Consider the following 19,329-nt stretch of genomic DNA (forward strand, 5'->3'; position numbering starts at 1 on the left):
CTCTTTAAGAACAATAATCAAATGTAGCCCCCTCCCCAAACAGTCGACACCCCCTTTCAATATGAACAAGCAAGGGTGCTCACGGCCTAGACACCCCTGAAGACGGAGAAAAAGACTACATGAGAGGAAAGGGTAGCAACAGACAAGATAAGATTTAACAAAGGCCTATGAATACTGAAACTTTATATAAATATATATATTTTTATATTCTGGGGTGTTGGAATAGCTGGAAGGAGGTAAATGACATGGTGGAACTGTAACCTGTAACATCCTTTGAAATTTGCTCTATAGCTTCTCACTGAATTTAGTGCTTTGAAAGTCTTCACCTTTCTGTATATAAACCTATATTACATAATAAGGAAAGAACTGAAACTGTGGAACCGTAACCCGTAACAATTTTTGAAATTGCCCATATAACTGCTTGTTGAGCTATACATTCAAAGTTAACACTCTTCTGTATATATGCTATATTTTACAATAATGGAAATAGCTGAAGTTGTGGAACTGTGACCCAAGACATTCTTTGAAGTTTGTTCTTTAACTACTTGTTAAATCATACTTGAAAGTTATCAACGTTATGTACATATGTTAAAGTTTGCAGTAAAAAAATACATTTAAAAAATATATATGTATCTACTCTTAAGACAGAAAAACTGGAGCCAGAATTTCAACAACTCATTTTTAGTAAAAATTAAAATATCTTAAAATTCAATCTCTAGATTATCCTTGACTGGGATTTAGGGATAAGAGGAAACACAATCTATAGTAAAACAGCAAACCAAATCACCACCTTTTAAATCAATAAGACAAAGAGGGAGACGGCAAAAACCAAACTACCCTCCATCTTTTTTCAAACTTCTAGAGTGTTTACAGACTGGATTAAGTGGTTTAAAAATAGGGTTTTCTCTGTTTGGAAATGGACAGAGGTGACCGTAGCACATTACTGTGAGAATATTTAACAGTGCTGAATGATATGTGAATGTGGTGGAAAGGGGAAGTTTAGAGTAATATATGTCACCAGAAGGAAAATTGGAGGTTAAAACATGGGAATGTATAACACAGTGAATCTTGTGGCGGACAACATCCGTGATTAACTGTACAAACATTAAAAAGTTCTCTCACGAACTAGAACAAATGTATGACACTATTATAAGGAGTTAATAGTAGAGGGGTATATGGGGAAAATGTACTTATTGTAAACTATGGACTATAGTTAAAAGTAATATTTTAATACTCTTTCATCAGCAGTAACAAATGTACTGCACCAATACTATGGGTCAATAATAGGAAGGGATAAAGGGTATCGGAGGATTTGGGTTTTCCTTTTTCATTCAATTTCTTTTCTGGAGTAATGAAAATGTTCTAAAATTGATCATGGGGTTGTATGCACGACTATGTGATGATACTGTGAGCCAGTGATTATATACTTCAGATGGTATGTGTGGTGCACGAATATCTCAATAAAACTGTATTAACAAAAAAATAGGGTTTTCTCCAAAAGAGTTGAAGATTAGGTAAGCAGGTCACTGGGGAAGCTGTTACTTGAAGCCACAAGCAGATGATTTCTCCTATTTTCTACCTTCACCATAATTTAAGATACAAGTAAAAATTATTGCCTTATATGCTCAAAAGAGAATCAAAGGATTCATTTACTGAATAAATCCACTCATCTCCAACTAACTGCTTTAATTAAAGGCCCTCTGAAATTACTGAAATGTCTTCATATACCAAAGTCGTCTCTGAAGCAAAATATGGGGCATGGTACCTTTATTTCAAAGCATTTAAACAGTGACAATTTGTCCCTGGGAGAAAAGGTGCTAACCTGTCTCTATGACACAGGAACCAGTATCATGATATGGTTAAATCACTTTCCAGAGGTACAAGGACATCAGTTCATCCAGAGAATGTGCCTGGCACTGTTGGTACAGGGCCCAACTGCGGCTTATATAAACCACCTAAGACCTCCTGCTTTCATCAAATAAACAGATTCTCCCCCAAACCTTTTCAGAACTGTCAAATAGCTTAACAGATCTGGATTTCAGTGGCAGCTCCACTACTTGCTAGCCCTGAGGCTGAGTGAACTGGTGGTGGCGGGCCAGAGAGGAAGCACAGTAAGGGCCCAGTACACGAGATGGAGCTTGGAGGCCCTCAGGAATGGGGGCTACCACTTAACAAACACAACTGCTGCAGAAACCAGAGTGCTCCAAACCAGCACTTTCTGAACTTTAATGAGAATAGAAATCGCCAAGTGTCTTATTTAAATGCAGAATCTCAGATTCTAGCTAAGTGGATCACGGATCAGCCTGAGATCCTGCATTTCTAACAAGTTTCCAGATGCTGCTGCTGTTGCTGCTCTGGGTCTGAACCAGTGATGAGCATGTGCAATTCACAAAGGGACCAAGTGAGCATCACTTTAGCCTATGTCTTCACAAAACGCAGTAAGTATATTCAAAATAATTATGTAACCATGACAAAAAACAGGAAAAGCAAATTAATGCAAACATGTGGCTGTGTTATTTCAGAAACTCCCTCTGGAGAAGCTGATATTAGAGGGTTTCCTTCAATATGACAGAAGAATTTATCCTATCACTTTCTAACATGAGCCCAGAAAACACACCATAAACATCCAAAAAGATAAGCCATTAGAACTCAGAAGAGAGAAACTGCTGACTGTCCTACCCACAAATGCACAGTCAACTGGGGAATGGCAAGGCAGAACACTTCGATGAATTTAACATTCAAAACCTAATATGTAAACTCCCTCTGCTTAAACTTAGCAATTTTTATCCAAGTAGGATAAACTGTACTCTTCACAACCCCAAGGTAATACACTGCTACTGACTGTGAAATATCTGTACCCAGGACCCACTGGGCCCTGGGCAGAATGAATACCCACATGGGTCCCTTGTTCCAAAATTGTGAGGTATTTCAAGACAGTGATAGCAAAGCACCAAGCCAGGCACTTCTGAGCATGGAGCCCGTACGACTGCTGGTGCTGCAGGCCTGTGAAGCCTGCTTTGCCACTACCGTTTTCTAACTGGTCCCATCATAAAAGTCCCCCATCAATTAAAGTCCCTACCAATACTCCAGATCTGTAATAAACATGCCTAAGATATTTCCAATTTAAACAGTTGCAATTATCTAAATGTGCGGTGTGCAAAATGTACAAAAATGGGAGGAGCCGCCGCTTCCACCCAAGATAATACACATGAGAAAGTCATTAAGAGGATGACAAAATCTATGTTACAAACTTTTAATACTACTTCTTCAAAATGTGCTATGAAGGGAATGAGTATAAGAAATAAAAGATTTACATAATCTTACACAAAAGCATGCTAGCACACCCTGCCTAAGCTCAAACTGCCACCCCCCCTTCAGCACTCCCCAGCAGCCTCGCCTTTCACCAGCAGCCACTGATAAAACTACCTATCACAACACTTTTAGTCATGCCAATGCCAATGCCACCTACCACCCATCACCACGCTAGGTCCATTTATCACCCAAGTTAGTGCTGCCAAATAGGAATATCAGGCAAGCCACAAATGCGAGCCACTTGTGATTTTAAAAAGTAGAAGAAACTGGTGAAATTAATTCTAATAATATATTTTATCTGATACATCAAAATATTATTTCAGCAGGTAATTACATAATTATTTTTTGGTACTAAGTCTTCAAAATCAGTTGTGCAATTTACACTAATAGTACAACTCAATTTGGAATGGCCACATTTCACGTGCCCCTAAAGTCATATGTGACTCGTGGCTTCCGTCCTGGACAACATAGGTCTAATGATATAACTACTACAATTATGGTTCAAAGTCTCCCTTGGTACTAGGAAGTCCATCTCCTTTCCACGCTGTCAATAGTTAACAAACCCTTTTCACATTAGAGCCAATTCAGGGCTGGCAGGGAAAGGTTATAGGCCATGTTCTTCCTTTGTTTTAAAATATAAATATGTATGATAAATAATGTATATTCTTATATTAAAACTTAGGAAGACATTCTTCAACTAAAAAAGGTAGATCACAAGAAAATTAGAACAATCTATGAATATTTTCAGCAATAAAGGGGAAGTTTTCAAATTCTGCATCTTGAAATAAGATAGAGGGCTATATCTTGACTCAGGAGTGCCAGAGGTGGCTCACTGCTGGTTTAGCTATAACTAGCCAAATTTAAAAAGAGGGGCATGTCCCTGGGAATTTATTTCATGTTAAAAGTTGATTCAGAAATTCTGTACTGGCAGAGGGAGAGACATATAGACCAGTGGAATCGAACTGCTAGCTCAGAAATCAACCCTCACATCTATGGTCAACTGATTTTTGACAAGGGGGCAAAGACCACTCAAGTAGGAAAGAACACAGGCATACTTGGTTTTACTGTGCTTCGCAAATATTACACTTTTTACAAATTGAAGGTTTGCGGGAACCCTGAGTTGGGCAAGTCTATCAGCACCGTTTTTCCAATAGCATGTGCTCAACTTTGTGTCTCTGTGTCAGATTTTAATTAAGATATGTACTTTTTTTAAAGACACAATGCTACTGCACACTTAGCAGACTACACTGTAAACAACTTTCATATGCACTGAGAGCAAAACATTGCTGTGCATTGCTCTATTGCATATTCACTTTATTGTAGTAGCCTGGAACCAAACCCACAATATCTCCGAGATATGCCTGTAGTCTCGTCAACAAATGGTGCTGGGAAAACTAATTTCTATTTGCAAAAGAATGAAGGTGGACCCCTACCTCACACCATATACAAGAATCAACTCAAAACGGATCAAAGACCAAAAAAGAAGTGCCAGAACTATAAAAAAAAAAACATAGGGAGGCATCTTCAGGACCTTGTGTTAAGCAATGGTTTCTTAGACTTTACATCCAAAAGCACAAGCAACGAAAGAAAATAAATAAGTGGGACATCATCAAAACTAAAAACTTTGTGCCTCACAGGACTTGATCTTGAAATAAAATGAAAACCTACATAATGAGAGAAAATATTTAATATCCAGAACACATAAAGAAATCCTTCAGCTCAACAACAAAAATTGGCAAAAGATTTGAACAGACATTTCTCCAAAGAAGAGATACAAAAGGCCAAAAAGTACATGAAATATCAACATCATTAGCCATCAAGGAAATGCAAAACAAAACCACAATGAGATACCATTTCAAAACCACTAGAATGGCTACTATTAAAAAAAAAACAAAACAGAAAATTACAAGTTTTGGAGAAGATGTAGAAAAACAGGAATACTCACTCATTGCTAGTGGCATTGTAAAATGGCAGAGCCACTGTGAAAGATGGTTTGGCAGTCCTCAGAAAGCTAGATGTAGAATTACCATATGATGCAGCAATCCCTCTAAGACTTATATATCCCAAAGAATTGAAAACAGGGACTCAAACAGATATTTGCACACTGATGTTTATAGGGGCATTATTCACAACTGCCAAAAGATGGAAGCAACCCAAGTGTCCATCAACAGATGAATGGACAAACAAAATGTGGTATACACACAATGGAATATTATTCAGCCATAAAAAGGAACGACGTACTGAAACATGCAACAACATGCATGAACCCTGAAGACATCATATTGCGTGAAATAAGCCAGAAACAAAAGTACAAATAATGTATGATCTCACTGACATGAAACAATTAGAATAAGCCAACTCACAGAGTCAGAATCTAGAATATAGGTTTACTAGGGACAGGAAGGGGATAGGGAATGTGAAGTTAAGGCTTAAATTATACAGAGTTCCTATCTGGGATGATGGAGTTTTGGTAATGGATGGTAGTGATGGTAGCAAAACACCATGAATGTAATTAACAGAACTGAATTATATATTTGAATGTGGTTAAAAGGGGAAACTTTAGGTTATATGTATGGCACCAGAATAAAAATATTTTTTTAAAAATTAAAAACCCATGTAACTGTACAACACAAACAGTGAACCCTAAGTTAAACTATGGACTATAGTTAATAGCACAATTATAAAAATGTGCTTTTGTCAATTGCAACAAATGTTCCATATCAATGCAAGGCGTTAATAGTAGGGTCTGGTATATGAGAGAATCTGGTATTTTACACACAATTGTTCTGTAATGCATGACTTCTCTAACTAAAAATACATTTATATGTTTATAAGAGGAAGAAAAAATGCCTGGGTCATTCAAACACATGGGAAACAACGATATTTGATTAGTGTGGGGAAAAAAAAAGCATTAATTTGAAATAAAGTAGAATCCCCACTCATTCTGGAAAAAACAGAGCCCTCGTGGCCTCCATTTAGATCTTAAAGAATCTGCTTATTGGACAAGCAGCAAACACATTCCCGCAAAACCTCAGGCCCAGTTTGTGAGCAGGCTGGGAACAGGACATACTGAACAAACCAAGCTGTCGAAAGGCTGTTCCTACTGGCTCATCTATTCAAACCACAGTCCAGGACCCTGGAGTCTCAGGACTTCTCCCAGGCTTGGATTCAGAGATGCGGGAACTTGTCTGGGCAGTGCTGAGCTCAAAGGTTTGGATGGGTGCTTATTCAGTACACTGAAAGGCACATGCCACTAAGAAGGGCATAGGGAGGAAAGTGTCTATAAATAGGAGAATGCAGAGTCACTTCCAAGGAAGGTCACCTCTCAGTGGAGGAGCTAATACACTTTCTCCTAACAGTAAAGTCCAATGCCTAAGGAAGTGTTTATCATTTTCATAGGAGGCAGAAACATGGGGAACAGAAGAATCTTAAAAACATCCGGGCTTTGAAGGCAGTTCTCATTAAGTACATAGGAGAAAGACTTGCAAATGCCCACGTAGTGGCTGCTTCTCCATTCTTCACAAAGGTGTCAATTTCATAAAGTCGCACCATACCACCATCCTCAAAAGGCTGGACTACTTAAATCCATTCTGGATCAAATATCAGAGTGCCTATTACACAGAAATAATTTCTTTCTTTAGAAGAAAGGGCAATACAAACTCAAAACCAGTTTCATTGTGTTTGCATTGAAAATTAAAACTTTCTACCTCCCAAGCACACCTGAAACTTATCCAGCTTTAACTTGTAATTTCTCTGCTTTTCTTTGAGAGCAGTAAATAAAGAAGTCAAGATCATTTAATACAAGTTATATTAAAAACAGATACTTTTTAAGCATTAATGCACTGCTCTGAGGAACACAGGAGTAATATGATAATGGTCCCCACACTCTTGAAGAAAACAATAAGCATGAGAAATCAACAAAAGCAAATACAGAGAAAGTGAAGGTATAAACTCCAAGCAGGTTCTCTAGAAAATGAGCTCAATGGAGGCAAGGCTGGCCAGAAAGACTTCATCATCCGTGAGGACTGGGTGGGGCCTCAAAACATAAGTAGGATTTGGCAGGTGATGGGAAATACTCCAGGCCAGAAGAAACATGCCTGGGACCACAGAAGACAAGAAGACCCAGGAGCTTCAGGAACTTCATGGCAGGGAGCAGGACTTGATAACAAGGAGAAAAAGCCTTGGGGAAGGCAGGAGGAATAAGGTCCAGCCAGATCTCAAAGGATTGGGCGGGAATGCACAGTCAAGTCATGCAGGCTTGCTGCAGAAGCAAAGAGGGAAGCTAACCAGTTAGAGTTTTAAATAGAAGAAATGTATATTAAGAGATCTATAGTAGAGAGAAAGCAAAGTGTTTTCACAACATAGAGAAAGAAGCAATTAATTTGAACAGAAGTCAACAAGGGACAGCAGCCGAAAGGAGACAGCATTTAGGCCGGGAAAAGTATACTTTCCCCAGAGGTTGCACCTCCCACAATGCAGAGAAGAGGGAAGAGGCCTAGTTTGTTCTGGGAATGGTGAAGAATTTTAATGTGACTGGAAGCGGCTACGGAAGGGAGTGGCTGAAGACAAGACCACTAAGGTGGCCTCTGCAGGCACTGAGCACCGTGCTGAAACCAAAGCAATGAAGGCAGTGAGACAAGGCAAGGAACTGACAACATCAGAGCTGTAGTTTAAATAGGTAATTGCCAACAAGGTGAAAGGTAGACTGGAGAGAGGAGACTACAGGGGGAAAGAAAAAAGAAACAAAAAACAATCTAGGGACCTTTTTAAGAACTCACAGAAGACTGGTGAGGGCCCGCAATGACCTCTATTGGAAAACCAAGGTGCAGCCTAAGAGATTTCATATTAAATTACCACTCCTCCTATTTCAAACATTATTCCATCTCCTCTAAGCTGAATGTTCATGTTTCCTTCATTCCTGAGCTGTATTTTCAGATCAAATGATGCAAATTCACAGCTTGCCTTTGGAATCCTGAGCTGCCTGGGAAATACACAACATCAAAAAGCAAATGCCAACACACAAACCAGGGCTAACTCCAACTACATGGCTAACATGCTAAGAGCAGAGCAAGAGGAACAATCTTATCACCCATCTAACTTTTATATTAAAAAAGCCAACTGTCAATCAAGAAAATTTTAGTCTTACTTTTGCCAACTAATCCAAATTAAAGCAAGTACAGTTAACATGTTCCTTTACAAATTCCATTATGTAAATCTGAAGGTACATGAATTTCTGTGTAGATTTTTCACAATCTCAAAACTTCAGTTCAAGTATATGTAAAGCATGTATTATTTATACTAAGAACAACTTAAAAAAAAAAGAGAGACTGAGAAGTTGGAATAAAAAAGGGAAGTGATGAGGATGGCATTAACAGTAGTCCAGTTTTTGCCAGCTGCCTTAAGAGAAATCAAAGGAACATAGGCAAGGAAAATCCAGGAATATGGGCTGGATCTAGGTGTCTATTCTGTGTGTATGTGCACACACACTTGTCTGTGTGTGATGGAGGGGAGGGTGTGTAAATATAGGTAAGAGAGTATGATAAAAGTCAAAGTCAAGGCAGAAAATTCTTAGGGCCCTAGAAAGAAGGTTTTTCATCTGAAGCATCCATGATTTTCTCAATCTCTGAAACCCAGGTAGCACCCCAAGAGCCAACCACTCTGGGTCAAATATCAGAAAGGAAGTACTTGTACCTGGAGGCAAGAAAAAGCATGGTTGTTATTAGCATAGCTATCATCTACAGCAACATACACACAAAGTTTTCATGTCTCTGAAACTGTGAGGGGGTAGGTCCTGAGCAAATGAGGTGTGAAAACCGCACAGCCAGAAAAATGACTCTATAACAGAGCGGGGGAAGACATGGAAAATCCAACTCTCCCAAGTTTCCACTAAGTGAAAATAGCTATAGGCAATCTGTGAGCCACTCAACGTGAAACAAGCGACAATGGTCACTTTATTATTTGTAGATCTGTTACAGACTAGATGCACAAAAAGGACAGCCTTTCAAATCAAGCAGACATTCTAGAACACATGGAGAAGCTTTTGAAAAAAGGTTAAAAAGAATCAGCTTCAAATTAATTACTATTGAGCTAAGACCTGCCACAAAAGTTTATTTTGCGGTCATAACCAATTCTATAATAGAAGACAGAACTAGCAAATTGGCCTCCAAAATATTCTAAAAATCCTTTTTTTTATCTTCAATCTTCCTTTCCCACCAAACTTGAATCAGACCAAAGAGAATTCAGGGGTATCTCAGCAGTCCGTAGATGAGCAATAAACAAACTGTTTAAGTCCAGGAACAGGTTCCCTTTGTGAATGTTTCACCATTCATGTACAAGAACTTTTTGAAAAGCAAGTTCACGGACTGCTGAGACTCTGATCAGGACTAAGAGTTCAGTGTAGAATCTGAGAGCTGAATAATGCTTTTGGTCTTTACAGCTCCTTATGAAAAACAACCTTCAATCTTTTCTAGCCATTATAACATTACCTGAGTGCAACTTTCTAGTCACAGCTACCGACTAAGAGCCTACAAAGCCAGACTCTGGACTTGATGCTTCTGGATACGTTATCCCTACCCACGACAACCCTTCAAAGTAGCTTTTTAGTTCCCACTTTGAAGATGGAAAATCCAAGGTTCTAAGAGGTCAGATGACCTATGAAAACCTGATCTAGTAAATATACTACCCAAAATTGGGTCTCAAACTGGATCTGTCTAGCTCCAAAGTCTGAACTTTTCCCATTCCACCACCCTCCTTCCATAAGACCAGTGCGGGAATAGGTGCTGAGCAACAAGGTCGATGAGCGGTAACCAAGTGCACACTCACGCCAGGGACTGGCCAGCACCTGTCCTGCTGAGACAACAGCAGACTGGCTTGGAATTCAACGGCTCTCAGCACACATCCACGAATAGAAACCTTGAGTCTTTGCACACAGAGCAAAGAACTACTTTACAGATAACCTGGTGGGGTGGCTCAGTCTGAAGAGCGTAGGTGGTGACTGGAGAACTCAAGCCTTGTGCCACAAGCCTCATGGGTGTTAATTAACCAGGAGTCCAAAATGTCCAAATATATAGAAAACACAAAGCCAGGAGAGAGAGCTAATGCAAGACTATAGTGTCAGAAGTAAAAAAACTATCTTGACATGATGAACTACGAGAAAATTATTTAACATAGTTAAACACAAAGTCCTTTTAAGATAAAAACTGAATAACAGGATGGGAGGAAACCAGGCATAAGAAAACTGCTAAAGTGAGGAAAAGAAACAAAAAAGTCTAAAGATTTTAGATGATCATAAGTTGACCATCAACTTATTATTATGATGTGATGAATATTAATTATATTATCATAATAAGCAAAGAAGTCTCAGAATATAGTAACAGGTGAATGGTTTCTAGGACAACAGGAGATACTAATCCTATTGTGGCTTGGCCTGGTCAGATCACATCGTATCAGGCAATAACATATCCTGTTCTAGGGGGAAATGAAGAGACTGCAAAGCACAAGACACCAAAAAAGATGACCAGAGTAGCAGTAGGACTTGCCACTCAGGAGATAAAATAACTAGCTTTGAAAATCTTAAAGCTCTTTTTTGGGAGAGTGGGGGGCTTAACTATACAGATATCATGTATAGCACCTAAGGATAAAACTAAAGCCAATCACATCTTCTTGACCAAAAGAGGGATGCGAAATGAAACAAAATAAAGCTTCAGTGGCTGAGAGATTTCAAATGGAGCTGAGACGTCATTCCGGTGGACATTCTTACGCACAATATAGATACTATTTAGGTTTTATTGTATTAGATTAGCTAGAAGTAAATACCTGATACTACCAAACTCCAACCCAGTAGCCTGACTCTTGAAGATGACTGTATAACAATATAGATTACAAGGGGTGACAGTGTGATTGTGAAAACCTTGTGGATTGCACTCCCTTTATCCAGATGGATGAGTAGATAAATGGGGACAAAAACTAAATGAAAAATAGGGTGGGAATGGGGGGATGATCTGGGTGCTCTTTTTTATTTTTATTTCTTATTCTTATTCTGATTCTTTCTGGTACAAAGAAAATGTTCAAAAATAGATGGAGGTGATGAATGCACAACTATATGATGGTACTGTGAACAGGTGATAGTACACCATGGATGACTGTATGGTATGTGAATACATCTCAATAAAACTGAATTAAAAAAACAAACAAACAAAAAACTAAAGCTAATCAGTGAAAAGCAGAGACTATTTGAGACCACAGGCACAATGCAAGGCCCCCTTGGCTGGAGGTGCTCTGGCCAAGCCTGAACGAGGCTCTATCTGGGTAAGAGCAGCAGGGGTTTCTGTACGGAGAGGACAGCTGTGCTAAAGGATCGCGACACTGTTTTCATAAATCTCTTCTCAAAGTCCATTTGGTATGAAAGGTGGAATACAGGGCTGCATCTGGGTTGACATGAGCCTCAACAAGAAAAGAAAAGGATTATGCATCTTCCCAGATACTTAGTGGACTAAGTGACAAACAACTCTCCATTCTCCTGGAAATCCTAGCAAAATAACAAGAAAGGACAAAGAAGTGAAAAGAAAACAGCCAAGGGGAATGCCAATAAATTTATAAAAAGACAAAGAGAATGGAGAAACAAGTCAGTAAGTCCAACATTTAAATAACAGAAGCTTTAGAAAAACATTTTATAATCCATCACCGAGGAAAGGTCTCAAGAGCAACCAGTCCAGAGCAAGGCATGATGCAGAGGGTTCTGGAAAGGACATGTCCAAGACGGAGATGGACTGGTCAGATTGCCTGATGTATCTGAACAAGCTGAGAAGAATTCTGCAAATAAGTCAGAGATACTGGGAATAATTAAGAGAAAACGTAGAAAAGGCAATTAACTCTAGGGAACTAAAATGTTATGTAAGGTTGCATTACTAATTCACAGCAAAAACAAAAATAAACATACTTTCAATACTGAATTTAACCAAAAGTTGTGCTTTTAACTATTTGAAAGATGAGGGAAGGAAGGATGTATGCCCAGCAGAGCTAAAACCTTATCTTCATAGCTGGTCAAACAGAGTAGATATAGCTATACACAAGCATATTATTTAAAAATATGGAAGCAAATACAAAAAGACAGCTAAGAGAGAAAGGAAGCAGCCCCTAGCAAATGATACTAAGTAGGGAGAAGGTAGGATGGGAAAGACTGGAGCAGATGATGACTATTATATGTTATTAACTTTGAGATACCATTTGACTTTTTAAACTATGTTCCTATAACAATACAACATAAACTTGTGATATATAAGTATGTATCACAAACTTGGCTTGGCTCTTAGTAAGAGTTCTATAGTTGTAAACTCAATCTGAAATCAGGATACTGTGAAAGATTAGCTAATCTGCCAAGTCAGAGACAGATTAAGATTATGAGATTACTTCATACACTCAAGATTACGGTGTACAAAACATAAGAAAAGAAACAAATATCCCACCAAACCAATCAATAACAAAAACCACAATAGGTACCTTTTCATATTCAAACGAGAATCATCCCATTCTTTCTGCCATCAGAGAGAGATATCGGACAGCTGGGGCTATAGGCAGAAAATTTCCTAATTCATTTTTGAGACCAGACTTGGTTGCCCTGTAGCCAGGTATGAATATTTCAAAGGAAACAATAAATATTTTTTCTAACAAATATCTTTCAAATATAAATAGCCAGCCTGATTACCAGGAAACTACGGCCCACAAGTCCAATCTGGTTCATCACCTATTTTTATAAAGCCCACAAGCAAAGACAGAATAACTAATTTGAGAGTCCCAGGAATTTCCATCAGAAATATAAATGGAATATCCTAACTTGCCCTGACACACAACAGCGCAACGACTTAGCAGTGGTCAAGTTTTATCACAATTTTTTGAGCTCAAGGACAACACTGAATTTTCTGAATGAGAAGAACCACGTTCAATCACTATTAACCAACACTGAATGGCTCTGGAAATTAGCCTGTTCTGAAGTCTTGAGAATGTATTTTAACAAATTCAACCTAGGATTACATGGGAAAACAGCACTGATATGCAAACTTTATACTAAAGTCATTTCAACAACTAGATTCACGTCATAAGTAACGTCAAGCTGCTTTATATACCCTCTTCCCATGCTTTCAGAGTTACTGTAAGAAGTGAGAGCTCTATTTTCTATACAAATATGTAGCAGATATATTTTCTGAGCTCAGACTACAGTTAAACAGCATTTTCGATACCTTGATGCAAGTGCAAAAGAAATTTCCAAATTTCAAAATCCATTCATCTCTGTGTAATTGAGGAGTTTTCACCTAACCTTTGACTGGAAATGATTAATCTGCAATGTAATGACATGCTAAGGGGCAAATATCAAGAGAAGAATCTAACAGAATTCTATAGATGCCTTGCAAGTGATGAATCATTAAAATCTTATGCTTGTGGACTGATACATAGATAGGCAGCATCTATCTGTGTAAAAAGACATTTTCAAAGATGAAATACATAAATCTCATTACAGATCAGTGTTAACAGATTAGATGAACATTTGTAATCAATTCTGGTGAGAGGCAAACTCGAACTTTACATGCCAGATAGATGAAATGTTATCCTCCCCAGAAAAAGCATTACATTCTTCTCATTAGATCTGTCTTACAAACAACTGAACTCAATAATTAGTATAATATTTTGAATTTCATCAACTAAAAAAAGCTGCGAAAATTTTTTTCTCTCTCATATGTAAGTACCTTCATAGTATCCTCATTTTTGCCTCTAGGCCTACAAAACCTAAAATATTTACTATCTATTGGATAGTAGATAGCCAAAGTTAAATTTGATGACCCCTGGCCTACAGCACCCTGCACATACAGTGCTGCTCCTCTTCAGGAATCCACCCTAACAACCTGACTCTGGGACTCCTGAAAACTTCTGGGTAACCTCTTCATTGAAGGTGCACCTGTTCCTAGCATAGGACAGCAGGATGATGAGCAGAGGTGAGCAAAAAAAGAAAATGAACAGCTGAAAATAAGGAACTGTTCTATAAACTGCCCAAGCTAAGGGTCTCTGTCAATGCAGAAAAATAAAACAAAATGACAAAAAAGAAAGGGAGGAAGACAGGGAGAAAGAAAGCCTTAAAATGTTATCCGAGAAATGCCTCTGAAATTTTAGCTTCTATCACCAAACAACTACTGATGCTATTATGTAAAAAGCACTGAAAATATAAAGTAGAATATCAAATTTCTTGCCCACAAAGTGCTTATTATCTAGTTAAAGGAAAAAAAATCTAAAATAACTTAATAAGATACTCTTAAGAGTTCAAACAGAGTAACAACAAAGGAACTGATCAGTCCAGAAAGGTTTGACAAAGAAGATACAAAGAGAGCTGAACCCCAGAAGAGGTGAATGATGGTTACTTTATGTATCAGCTTGGCTAAGTTATGGTACCAGGCTGTTTGGTCAAACACAGATGCCACTCTAGAGGTATTCTGTAGATGAGATGAGCACCTACAATCAGCTGATGTTAATTTAAGGAAAGGGGATTTTCCTCCATATGGGTGGGCCTCATCTAATGAGTTGGAGATCTTTACAGCAAGAACTGAGGGTTCCAGGTCAGAAGACTTTCTGCCTCAAATCTTCAACACTGACTCTTGCCAGAATTTCTGGCCTGCCAGCTTCTCCTGAGGAATGTGGTCTCAGGACTTCAATATCACCCTCACCAGAATTTCCAGCCTGCGGCCTGTGCTCCAGAATTGGGACTTATCAGCCCCTACAACTGCACAAACCAATTCTTTACAATAAATCTTGTAATATATACATCCTATTAGTTCTGTTTCAGTGGAGAAACCCGACTGATACAGCATGAGAGTAAATACAGAGAATAATAAAGCAATATGAGACAAGGAGCCAAGAGGCGAAGGAGTACTAAGAGGAAATTCTCCACATCAGGAATTCATGCAGCGAATAAGGTGGAGATAAAGGAGGAGAAATCAAAAAGTTTATAAAAGAAACAATGTCAGGGCAAGGAGCTGGAGCTTTACTGCATAAGCACAAGGGGAACCACTGAAGGTTGAGTATGCTCATTTGTGAGGGATTTGGAGACAGAATATGCAAAGTGGTATTTTGGATGCCTAGGAAAGATCCACCTGGGGATTAAAAGCAGAGGCCCATTAAAGCAGTGCAACCAGAGTATCTCCTGAGATAATGAGGCCTGACCTAGTAGCTTCCTGGCATGGAAAAATGGTAAGAAAACAGACAGGTACAAGAATCACTAAGAGTGTAGAACCAGGAAGCCTTGGTAAATCACTGAACAGAGTGAGAAGGAAACACACTAAATTGTGACTGAGATTTCCAGTCTTGGAACTGGAGTTCAGAAAAGCAGATAATTAAAGGGTTTGGGTCCCTCCCACCCCATAGTTTTGATATAATGAAGCAAATGAAATCAGATTAAGTATATGTGCGTATCTCCTATTGGGCCACTTCCTACTAAATGCCAAAAGAGCTAGCCAAAAGTCAAATACACAAATTCAACCTCTCATCTTTAAAAAAAAGTTCTGGTGAAGAGTTTCTGGTGAAGTGATAGCAATTAGGACTAAAAGCAGCCCGGTGGCTGGATGGAAGCCAAATGTCTTTTGGCTGGTTTAAAACAAAACCAAAACAATTTCTGTCTCTCATGCATGCACGCACATATGCACACACACATACAGACCCAAACAGAGTCAGGTGATCTAGAAGCAGGTGCCTGGCTCTCCACTAGCACACTACTACTTCGGTTTGCTAGGCCTGGCTGCTCCTTGGTGCCCAGCTCAATTGCCACCTTATAAATTGGGAATCCCGTGGGTGCTGCAGATTTCAAGCCAGACCAAAGCAAACTGCAGAAGCTGCTATTTAATTTCCTACAAATACCACAGTACCATATTGTCCCTGGCTCAAAGAGACTGACCTGGACCAGGTTTGCTTAGACTCCAGGGTCTGACAACATTACACTGTTTTCCTTGATGTATGTAACTCATGGAAGGAACCTCCTGATAATCTTAATAGGTCTTACCTGTTCAAACCAAAGTTTAAAAATTAAAAGAAATGTTTTCTTCTCTGTGGCTCCTTGCCCATTACAGGTTATCCTGGCAACAGTTGTCTTCCAATTTACTGCATTAGCAGATGAGTAGGAATAAGGTAGGATATACAACAGAAGCTCTCCTATAAAGGGAAAAAAAAGAGTATATAATGACAACATGTTCTCTTTTGGTCTTTTGATATCTGCCATTAAAAGATACAAGCTTAGGGTCTTGATTTACACTGAACTATGCCTCAGAGAATTGAAAAGTCTAGTTAATTGGAATTTTCCTATGTGAAAACAGGGAACGTCACCGTCATCCCTTTACCTCAACTTTCCTCCTGTCTAAACAATAACCAAGAAATAACTATAGACACCATAATAGCTCTGTCAGTAAGTGAAGAAGGAAAAATACATATTCTTATCCTTATCTTACGAAAACATCAATGATATTTCTTATCCAACATAGAGTTGACTGCAAAGGCACCATACTTTAAAATACTAAGAACAAATTTAAAAATTATTTTCCTCTAAATGCTCCCAAGTAGCCCACATAAATACCTTTAAATAATCATAACTAGTACTATGATCTGTGAGATAAACATTAAGGTCACCAAAGTACTTGCTGAAGCCAAATTCAGTCTCTATTGTTAATTAACCACTGCACATGAAAGGAATAGAAATCTCCAAAGTGCTTCATTTGTAACTTAATACTGGGGGAAAAAAAAAAACAAAACACTTAAATTGTGGACACCATACCAATTAAGAATACTGTAAGAACACAGTCTACAAGGCATCTCCAAAAAAAAACTGTTCATCTAATGCCTTTCTTCCACAAAACTGACACAACTTTGTGATTTCAACTCAATATTTTCCCTCTAATAAAATAATTATTATAAATAGAAACAATGCTAATGGCTTGTTAAAACAAACAAAACGAATCAACAACAAACCTAGGTGAAAATGAAAATATTTAATTCAAAAAGCAAAACATTTTACCAGCTAAGTGCTTTTCAACATACAGCTGAAAAAGTACAGTTGATCTTCTAAATTTATGCTTAAAAATAAGAGCAAATCACATGCCATCATGCCTAACTATAGTCCTTGATAGGGCATGACAAGCTTAACATGTTTGTTTAAAAACTGTATTACCAGATGTTATAGGAAAGTCTAGCCCCAAGACAGTCATTCTTTATGGGCTGGGGTTTCAGACCACTCAAATAATCTGACAAAACTATGTACTTCTGACAATGTACATATATTCACAATTTGGCATTTACATTAAAATAGCTACTACATGGATGAACCATGAAGTCATCATGCTGAATTAAAAGCCAGGCACAAAAGGAGAAATATTATGTGATTTCACATATATGAAACATCTAGGATATTCAAATTCATAAAGACAGAAAGTAGATTACAGGTTATAGGGGTGGTGATTAGGAAGAGAATTGAGAGAGAAGGAGTTAATGCTTAATGGGTACAGAGTTTCTGTTTGGGATGATGGAAAAGTTTTAATAAAAGATGGTGGTGATGGTAGCACAAACTGTGAGTGTAATTAATACCAATGCACTGTATATTTGAAAGTGGTTAAAATGGGAAACTTTATGCTGTATACATACTAACACACAGAAACACACACACACACAATAATTCCAGGACTCTGAAAGCAAACCTGCAATCATCTCTCATACCTGCCACAATCACCCACTTCTTCCACTTCCAGATGGGTCAATAACATGCTGTCGGCTGCCAGCTCTAATGACCTTCCTCACCGTGTCACTCACTCGCATCCCGTGAAGCCAAAGGAAAGGAACTTTCAGACATGTTCACAGCATTATAAATTCCAGGTGCTTATCTAGGTTTTAAAAAATATGCTGAGACATAATCCACTTTTTTGGAAAAAGGTGCTCTTTTTAATTGCTCATATACTAGTTTTTTCACTTAGACTAATTAGGGAAACGACTGGGTCTACATTACTGACACTAAGAAATTTGATCACTTTTACAGTGTTAAGAATATAGAAACAAGACCAAAGGATGGAAAACAGAATGGAACAGTGTGCAAGCACAGTACTGGAATTCCTCGGTAAGAGTGTATATTAAAATACACATCAAAATACCTCTAAAACCAGAGCAAAAGGACTTTTGATTTTTAAGGCACAACTCACAAGGACAAGATGACAACAAATTTAGAGGGGGGGCTAGAGAGGAGCAGAAGGACTATTTGCTGAAAGCTAACTTAGTGACCACTTTAATCCCTGAGTCTCCTTGCCCTCTCTTGTCTCTTTGCCAGTGGATGAACGGAGGCTAAAAAGAAAGGTCTCAGCCCGGGAAAGTGCACAGTGGTGATGGGACTGCCACAGTGAAAAGAGGGGGGTTGTGAGCCACATAATGAATGCTGCCACTCAGACACACTGAGCTGCCCACCCATTCATCTCCAGTAGGATTCCCCCACTGGGCTCCCACATTTCCAGCTGGCAGGCAGGATCTTGAGTCCCCAGGCTTTAGACACAAACTATCTTCCGAGTTATCTGACTGAAGAAAGACCTGAAAATACTGACACTGAGGACTTCCCAACGAGAATTCAACTAGTCACTCTGCTGTAAGTAAGACTGACACCTAGTGCAACCCAACCATGATGAGCGCTTCTAATCAACCAACTTCTTAATCCAACTTCAACAAGAAAAGCACTTTATTTTAAAATTATTTCGAACTTGCAAGCACAGTAAAAGAATTCCCCTATCTAGTCTTCACCTAGTTCACCAGCTGATAACACTTGTGCCAGTTCTGCTTCACCACTCCTTCCCCATATATCCCTACCCTCCAAACATTTGAGACTTACTACAGACATCATGTCCCTTTACCCTTAATCACTGTCTATTCCCTAAGAACAAGGACATTCTCTTACACAACCACAGTACACAAATAAAAATCAGGAATTTAACATGTAATATATGGACTATATAGTTCATA

At 38.5% G+C, this 19,329-nt stretch overlaps 1 protein-coding gene across 6 annotated transcripts in view; it reads right to left on the reverse strand.

Moving 5' to 3' along the window:
• PPP6R3 (protein phosphatase 6 regulatory subunit 3) overlaps positions 1 to 19,329 on the reverse strand; it is a 169,536-nt gene that overhangs the window by 109,298 nt on the left and 40,909 nt on the right. For all 6 annotated transcript variants that reach the window (XM_037842026.1, XM_037842027.1, XM_037842023.1 and 3 more), the window contains exon 2: positions 16,349 to 16,497. Coding sequence is in view for 4 of the 6 variants with exons in the window: in XM_037842023.1 (XP_037697951.1) it covers positions 16,349 to 16,497 (149 nt within the window). In the remaining 2 variants the exon portion in view is untranslated. The remainder of the gene's footprint in view (positions 1 to 16,348; positions 16,498 to 19,329) is intronic.

This window comes from Choloepus didactylus, chromosome 6 (genome assembly GCF_015220235.1).
Source record: "Choloepus didactylus isolate mChoDid1 chromosome 6, mChoDid1.pri, whole genome shotgun sequence".
Classification (NCBI taxonomy): domain Eukaryota; kingdom Metazoa; phylum Chordata; class Mammalia; order Pilosa; family Megalonychidae; genus Choloepus; species Choloepus didactylus.